This window comes from Ylistrum balloti, unplaced genomic scaffold (assembly GCF_031769215.1).
Source record: "Ylistrum balloti isolate Yb309-2 unplaced genomic scaffold, AGI_CSIRO_Ybal_v1 Utg370406, whole genome shotgun sequence".
Taxonomy (NCBI): Eukaryota; Metazoa; Mollusca; class Bivalvia; order Pectinida; family Pectinidae; genus Ylistrum; species Ylistrum balloti.
Genome location: NW_026782277.1, coordinates 444,154 through 453,079, shown reverse-complemented (window position 1 = coordinate 453,079; position 8,926 = coordinate 444,154). Strand labels below are relative to the sequence as shown.

At 36.5% G+C, this 8,926-nt stretch overlaps 1 protein-coding gene across 1 annotated transcript; it reads right to left on the bottom strand.

Annotated features, from left to right (window-relative positions):
* Positions 1 to 1,112: 1,112 nt before the first annotated feature.
* Positions 1,113 to 8,725, bottom strand: LOC132554473 (galactoside alpha-(1,2)-fucosyltransferase 2-like). The gene is made up of 3 exons (XM_060218790.1): positions 8,686 to 8,725; positions 7,534 to 7,599; positions 1,113 to 2,318 (listed from the first exon to the last, which is right to left on the bottom strand). The coding sequence occupies exons 2-3, from the start codon at positions 7,540 to 7,542 to the stop codon at positions 1,113 to 1,115; spliced, it is 1,215 nt and encodes a 404-aa protein (XP_060074773.1). The 5' UTR covers positions 7,543 to 7,599; positions 8,686 to 8,725.
* Positions 8,726 to 8,926: the final 201 nt, after the last annotated feature.

The window sequence follows — 8,926 nt, the reverse complement described above, 5'->3', positions numbered from 1 at the left end:
ACAGTCCCCTGTAGTAGATATGTATTCTGTGAGAGAGACAAGAGATGTCACAGTCCCCTGTAGTAGATATATATTCTGTGATCGGGAGAAGAGATGTCACAGTCCCCTTTAGTAGATATGTATTCTGTGAGAGAGACAAGAGATGTCACAGTCCCCTGTAGTAGATATATATTCTGTGATCGGGAGAAGAGATGTCACAGTCCCCTTTAGTAGATATGTATTCTGTGGGAGAGACAAGAGATGTCACAGTCCCCTGTAGTAGTTATGTATTCTGTGAGAAGAGACAAGAGATTTCAGTCCCCTGTAGTAGATATGTATTTTGTGGGAGAGACAAGATATATCACAGTTCCGTGTAGTATGCATATGTTCTGTGACAAGGTTTATGCTCTTTTACCTACATTTTTACATACAGTTGGCAAGAGTGATTTTACAGAATTCCAACTGAAATGTTCTGATCAACAACACTTAATATCATTTCGATAACCTGGTATATGTATACATATAGTTATCATCACTGACATGGTTTAATTATGATATTTTAAAATTAATGACCTACATCCGAATAATCACTGTTAATGCATACTTTTACATGTCTCACAATGGAAAGCTGTGTAATGGACCACTTGCTACCATGGTCCACTGCACACCTAAAACATGTAATTCTGATCACATGACCATAGAACAGGCCTTGAGAAGAAGAATGTGTTTATCCCGCGATAACAGGGACATAATCAATGTTCTGTACAGGCACTTGTCATATGTAACATTATCACCGAGGTAATTGCAAGCATACTAAAAACACTAAAAAAAAATAAAACAAAAAACAAGCAAACCAAGTCGGCAGTTGTCATATTTTTGAGAAGTTCTTTTCTCGTCATTTTCGTGGATAGAAATATTCGTTTAAAACAGGTTCATTGAAAAAATACATCAACAGAGAAAACAAATGTCCGATAAAGACTTCCGTTAAAATAATTTGCCCTCCCATTTCAACTAACGATCAATATACAAGATAGATCCGAATAAAGAATAACCCAAACAATGTGTCTTTTGAAGTAAAAATTAAAAAGAGACAAGCATTAGTAAACAAAACAAGATGTTTATTGACCCTGACGTCAGCTCATCCCTATCCAGTTGGACGGATAATAATCCGCTCTATTGTATTGTTTATCAAGCCAGGATCCCGGTTTTGGGTAATCTCGGAAGTAGACAGTTTCTCCTCCCGCTAAATAGGCGCCCCACCAACCGTATGTACCGGAAGTGACGATGCTATGGTTACATTGGGACATTATAGCTAAATCAACTGCAGCACTTCCGGAAGTAGCAATTTTAATATCGGCATAGCTAAACTTTGACATCATCCAAGCTGCATCATCACCAATCATTACAAAGATAGGATTTTTAAGTTTCGACCGAAAGAACGTTAAAGCCTTTTTAACAAATATTTCGTCTGCCACATTGTATCCACGCGAGAGTTCTATCTTACTGTTCATATCACCCCGCCGAATGTGAACTCCAACTGTTATGCTAGCATTCAAAGCCTTTAACTTTGTAAACGCTTTGTGAAAAATAGAAGGTTTAAATCGGAAGGCTTTTCTTACATCATTAGCAATGTGATCAAAGTATTTCCAAGACTGGAAATATCCGTGTAACGTCCAATTCTTGGAATGAGATAGTTGGTGTATCCTGCTGTCAAATGCACCAGCGCGCTCCTCTCCGTGTCCTTGTGAATTTAGCATTTTGATCACGCGCACTTCGGCGATATCGAAAAACTGTGCAATTCGATGATTTGGAGGCACAAAGGGGAGGTAATTATGTAGAGCACTAACACCTAACAGTGCAGCAAATTGAAACATTTGATTACCGAGACGTCCTTTTCCCTCAACGGTCATAAAATGCGTTTTTCGGAAATCCTCTTTTTTATTCTTCAAGAAAACATTTTGAGAAAATTCTCTCTTGTTTTGACGTTGTGTTCCAACAGCAATGCTTGAAGTTGGTAAAGTTGAATTTCCTTGAAGTTTATCACGAAAACTCGAACCAATCGTCTTCTTACTGATAACGGCAGGTGACATCCATCCCAGCGTCTTTCTTGAAGAATTATTGCCTGAATTAGCCGTCAAGTCTGACATGTTCAGCACATATTGATGAAATAATCCTGCTTTGTGTGTTAGTGCTGAGTATGATACCAAGTTACTAAGAACAAGAAACATTACGGAGAGAATGAAAATACATATCGCGCATGTCCTGTAAGACACCAGACATATACTTTTCTGTTGGAAATTCAGTCTTGGTTTCATAGCCTTTCGAAAGCGCAGCTGTTCCTGAAAAACATAAATTGCATATAAATTTTCTGTAGCACTTATAAGTCCAAAAATAACTGCTATCAATCAGGAAAGAAGTTGAAAATGTTCAATATCCATTACACATCTAGACTCTAAACTGTACAACTTCATATTATTTAATTGTGTTACCCGAAAAAATAATATTCTGAACGTGAGCCCTTCCTAAAACCGGAAGTTGAGATTTGTAACAATATTTTCTTTCTACTATCAATAGAAAATTATCAAACATGATCACACTGTACCTCTTAAGTTTTTTAAAATGAAGCCACTTTTAACAAAATGGACATATTTGACTTTGAAATCGGGTCAAGGTCATTCATATGATCAGACCTGATAAATAACGACAGGGCAATCTTGCATGTGAAATACTAAGCTTCTAGACCTTGTGAAACTTGAGAAGAAGTTTTGTTACCAAAATAAGTAATTTTCAACCTTGATCCATATGGAGGACCGGAAATATAATTTACAGACCTAATTTTAGTCAAAGAACAATTTATCACAGTATGCAACTGACAAAAAATCAGAATGGTGTGGATCTTGGTAATTGCGAAAATGTTATTTAAATTGTTCCAAATAATTGTATCGTGTGACTTTGAAAGCGAGTCAAGGTCATTTATGTTAACAAACTAAATGGTCAATGACCAGAGCTCATTGTTCAGTGCAGTATAATGTATATCATTACTAATGTATACATTACAAGTATAAGTACAAGTATTTCACGTCAGGTACTGAAGGTTTACGTGCACAGTGTATTTCACTTGGCCTGCTTTGTTGTAACACATTTTCCTTAACAGTCATATTAAATCCATCAGGCACACATAAAAAGGGAAACCAACAAACAAACAAAGAAGGAAAGAAGGAAAGTAAGAAAGGAAAGAAAAATGGCTCCATAGCTGTTTGCTTACTGTTACATTTAATTTTTGCGCCACTGAAGTTTTTGCATTTTCCCCCCGTTTTCTAACCCTATTATATATATTTATAAACTTTCTTTGTAAACGGAGGAAATTTATGTGTCTGTACTTGATGTTTCCATTTATTATAATTAAATGATTGTAAATATAAGAAGTGTCTTCCCTACGTATCGTTTACATAATTTGGTATTTGCTTGTCCTGTTTTAAAGCTCTAATATGCAAAGCTGTTTGAGAAAACCAGACAAAACCAATATCTGTTCAGGGAATCGAACCCCGGACGGCAAGGTGAAAGACGAATGTGTTACCACTGAGCCACCAGACCACCACCTGATGGCGATAATGCAAATAATGTCTAGAAGATGACAATACAAGCGTAACGCCACGGATAACTAAGTCCGTAGTAACACATTGGTACATATGGACATGTCGGCATGACACTTGTTAAAACCTTGATACATGTTTTCTAGTTTTTAAGCTGTGTCGATTTATGCTTTATTTGTGTTTTTCTCACATCTGTAATTCCGCTTGAAAGCAACCGGCGACAAGAACATGCAACAAGAACACAGCAAGCATTGTGTTCATATATATATATAAGTTTAACGACAGGCGTAAGTTATTGCTACTTATAAACGCCTTCTACAAATATACATTTTTAAGTTATATTACGATACTGATGATGCAAATATGTGGTTATTGTTGCAATTTGACATCAAAATCTCTTGTTGGATCTAATAAAGTTTTGCACAGATCTAAAAATACTTGCATTAAGGTCCATGGAATCTGTTTGAAGTTTAAATCCCAATATATCTGCTATATGTAACCTTGAAAGTTGGTCAAGGTCATTCGTTTACAAAACAAATCCCGTAAGGCCTTTATCCCAGTTTGTTACAAGCCAAACATCCGCACCCTGGGCTTTTTGGTTATTGAGAGGAGGTCCTTTAAAGTATTTTACATATTTGTCACTTGTGACCTTGAAATTGCGTCAGGGTCAATGATATGAACATTGATGAACTACCCTACTAAGGATAAGAAGAAAAAAAACAATAATAATAGGGTTTTTATCGGATAGTGAAAATCCCCAATTAATATGTATAGCGATGATATCTAATATTTTGTGAAAGCTCGTTGGTGCAAACATCAAGAAATTAGACTATCAGGCACATGCAATAAGTCACGTGTCAATACATTCCAGATGACGTTGCGGTTAATGCACATGTTAGAGCAAACATATGTAGAGGCCTTTACAATACAGCAGACCTACACCACCAACAGAGAATAACGTCAAGTGTTTATAGAAGGCACTTACATAGCTTATAATTACCTGACGTATAACGATATACCTTAACAGAGTTAGACATCAGAAAAATGGACAAGTTCGGTTGTTTCCGTAAGTATTCGTGTGTATAATGCACCGGTGTGGACATCGGGATAAATGTCACGTGGTGTAGGGCTTTATAAGACATGCAAGTGGATAATGCGGTCTTTTGAGTTCGTTGCTCAACAGTACAACACGCACATTGATTTATTTTCACGGGAAAAAATAAACAATATGTATACATACATATTTTTCGTTTGAAACATTTTAACTGTAGATATAGGTAGTATACCGGCTAGCTATACATGTAGGTATTTTGTGTCGATGGTTTTTGTGCAAAGGATGTTGACTTTGATGTTTATATATGTGAAAAAATCGAATGAGCAACGATCTGTTATCCCATTTTAGTGTTTGTTGTTCATTTGGACTTATTTTATGTTCGGACGAACATGGTGAGAGAGAACATAATGCGTCAAAATTGACAGTCAGTGTGCTTTGAATGGTGGGGCGATAGTGGGCGAGGGTGGGTCGAGGGTGGGGCGAGCGTGGGGGAGGCTGGGGCGAGCGTGGGGCGTGGTGCTTTGGTAGACGGGTTCTGACTACCCAGGTACCAAATACGGAAATCTAGCAACCGTGCAAAGATAGGCATTCAGACAATGTTTTATATAATTTACAAATGGCCATCCCTCAGTAAGTGTTTACCATTTGGTAAGATTGTAAGGATAAATTTTACATGATTTTGTAATGACCGTCATTAAAAGATTTTCTTGAAACTATGGTTGTAGAGCTATAATAGGATGACAGACTTAGTTAACTACCGTCGATGGTTTTAACACACAACAGAAATGAGAAAAAAAATTGATATTTTCGGTGCAATCCACGAGTAGACGACCTCAGCATATCCATGTACAATATGTACAAGAGGAAACCGTAAAAATATCGATTCTGCACATGACCAGGGCAGCAGCGAAGCTACAAAACTTCACAATTCACGTTGGATGGTACATGAACCATATGTTGGTAAGCAAATCAAACTTTACGTCATGCTCAGTGTGGCTTTAGTGTACATACGTTCTCGTCACGAATCAATAACTGACTGAAATTTACTCAACGTGGTCAATTATTGACCTGTGTTGTGGTGACCAATATTTCTTCAGAATACTGTCGTTTTGAAGAATCAATAGTCACACGGTTAAATCTCGTGACATTTCTGATAGCCATGCCAATAAAACTCGATATAACGCCGTTTCTATTCCTTTACGAACAAAAAACTTGGATAAAACGCCCTTTCTATTCCATTATTTACAACAAACATCGATATAACGCTCCTAATGTTGTTTTATATATATACTCTAAAAAAATTCAAATTACCATTTTATCGAGTATAATCTCCATATGATGACCTTCATCATAAACAATAACATCAAGACAACGCCCGTACTAGTTCTTAAAATACTCATGTATTGAAATTTCGATATCAAGACCCTCATCTTACACAGCATATCTCGATATAACGCCCTTCATAGCAATTTATATAAATACAGGTGTATTGAAATTTCGATATAAAGACCCTCATCTTACACTGTTGATCTCGATATAACGCCCTTAATAGTAATTTATATAAATACAGGTGTATTGAAATTTCGATATAAAGACCCTCATCTTACACTGTTGATCTCGATATAACGCCCTTAATAGTAATTTATATAAATACAGGTGTATTGAAATTTCGATATAAAGAACCTCACCTTACACTGTTGATCTCGATATAACGCCCTTAATAGTAATTTATATAAATACAGGTGTATTGAAATTTCGATATAAAGAATCTCATCATACACAGCATATCTCGATATAACGCCCTTCATAGCAATTTATATAAATACAGGTGTATTGAAATTTCGATATAAAGAACCTCACCTTACACCGTTAATCCCGATATAATGACCTTCATTTCATACTGTGAATCTGTGAATATAACGCCGTTTAAAGTCATTTATATACGTATGCAGTGAAAACCTCCTATGAAACTCCAACACGGAAAAAACTGAGCTACAGAGCCGGGAGAACTTGTGCAGACATATTTAAAGATAAACTTTCTAGTTAGTAAAGATCATCAAGTGATGACTACAATGATACTCGAGTAAACTGGAAAATGTAAAATCTACCGACTTCAATTGTAGACATTCCCCGATAACGTAAATAAAATAGAAATTTGATTTCATATTTAATGTTTTCCTTGTGACAATACAGCTTCAATTTCATCCATTTCTAAATCTACAGACACAATAATAACACTTTGCTCTCCAAAAAACTATCATCATTGAACAGCCTGTTGTGTTTGTGTTTTTAATACCACATCTACAGAACTAACAGTTCTATTTTTAGTTTTTATTTTCTGTTTTTTACATTTGACATTGTTTTATTTTCATTTGCTGATAATTACATCATTCCAACGTTTGTTATATTGAGAGTCCAACAAAGAAAACCTCAGATGTTCGATAAGATCGCCATACGATGAGATACATGTATTATATAACGTGTGAAATTGAAGCCCAGTGTGTGATTCTGAAGATGTCCTTCAACGATAACATCATATCACTATGATTAATAGTCGTGGTTACGAAGGTTACCAATTCCATTATATGGATAACTGTGAAATACGTGGATATGTCTGATATTAGGTCGACATTTGGTAAGCGTGACACCGCTCTGTGCTGTGTAAACTACCAAGTCATCAAAAATGTGGTGAACATATCTGAAGTGTTCCTGTCTAAGTCATGTCATCCTGCATCACTCTCCCCAGTTCCCGAAACTATATCACAGTTTAACCTTTAACCATATGCTACACAATGCACACCGGAAACATCATTATCATTTGCCCCTTTAGACCCACGAACGTTCTGTAGCCAGACAACACAAAAATTACAATATCTGAAATGTGTTTCCATGGTAACAGATACTCACTCCTTCCATAGTTCCTCAACAGGAAGCGATCCGTTTGTGTAGCTATTTGTCCGCCATCTTTCCCTCCTGAAAAAACGAAAATGAAATGTCATAATCCCTGGCATGCTTCCGTGCTGATATCTATGTGACCCTGCAAGCGTGATGGACCAGAACCTATACTGTACTTAATCATGATTGTTTGTAATAACGATGCATATTCTTGCCAGCAACCAAACGTGGCGGGAAAAAATCGATATTGTTACAAACTTACAGCAGTCAGCACGCACTCGTCTCTGGGGTAATAAAGAGACGCGTTAGTCTCCAGTGTTTGCTTTCTGTGACGTAATAGTCTAACATTGTATTACATCACCATAAGTACTTTTACAATAAATATATATAAATATTGAAATTTTAACTGAGCTTTGTTTAATCTGGCATTGTTTAAAATGACAGAATAAATAATGTTTTTTTTTTAGAAATTACTGTACAATATTGTGTAGTTTCTCCACTATACATGTAACTTATCATCTACCATGTCCTCCCCTTATCCATCAATCCCCCACCTACACCCTCCTCAGCGCCTCCCTCGACAAACTAGAGGAAACATTGATCAGATTTAGAAGATAAGACATGAAAAGACCATTCGCTCTGATAAAATTCTGACCACATACTATTTGACACTCTCCTAAAGTGGACATTTCCTTCCTGGTGCAGTTTTCCATCGCCTTAAAATATACATATATATATACATGCACCTTGTGCTCTAGTCAGGGCTTTTAAATGGTGTCATTTTCTAAAGTTATGTACAAAATGAAACTCTATGATACAGACATTTCTATGATTTAAGCTATATTTCTAAACAATTCGCAGTGTTTCAGTGCGTGTCACCTTCGTACATAACAAGCGGAAATCGAAAGGTTGTTAGTCCGTACCCCCGGTTGGGAGGGTACTTTTCATTAATTTCTGTTACACTAGGTATCACGCTAGGCAGAAAGTCGTTTCAACACAGCACAGAATCTTAATCTATTTAACTTTCTTTCACTGTATATTTTCACCCAACCGGTTTATTTCTGTCCCCTGTACTGCCCACACAATCAATTCAACAGAATAATGAAACACGAGAACCGACCACTGTATGTACACCTGTATATACCGTGTTTATAGTCACCATACCTTTACATGCGATATAACTGTAATCTCCGTTATCTGGGGTAAGGGTAGATTGCCATCTCATCCTAAGGCCGCCGTTACCGATTTATATGCATGAACACAGGCTTCTGTCATATATAACCGCGTCCCATTGTATTGAAACAGACTATGAGTAGATTTCCGTGTTACTGCACACAAGGACATTCTACACGCGTTTAGTAGTACTTATCACACGAAAGTCGGACAAATTTAATTGATAAAGATA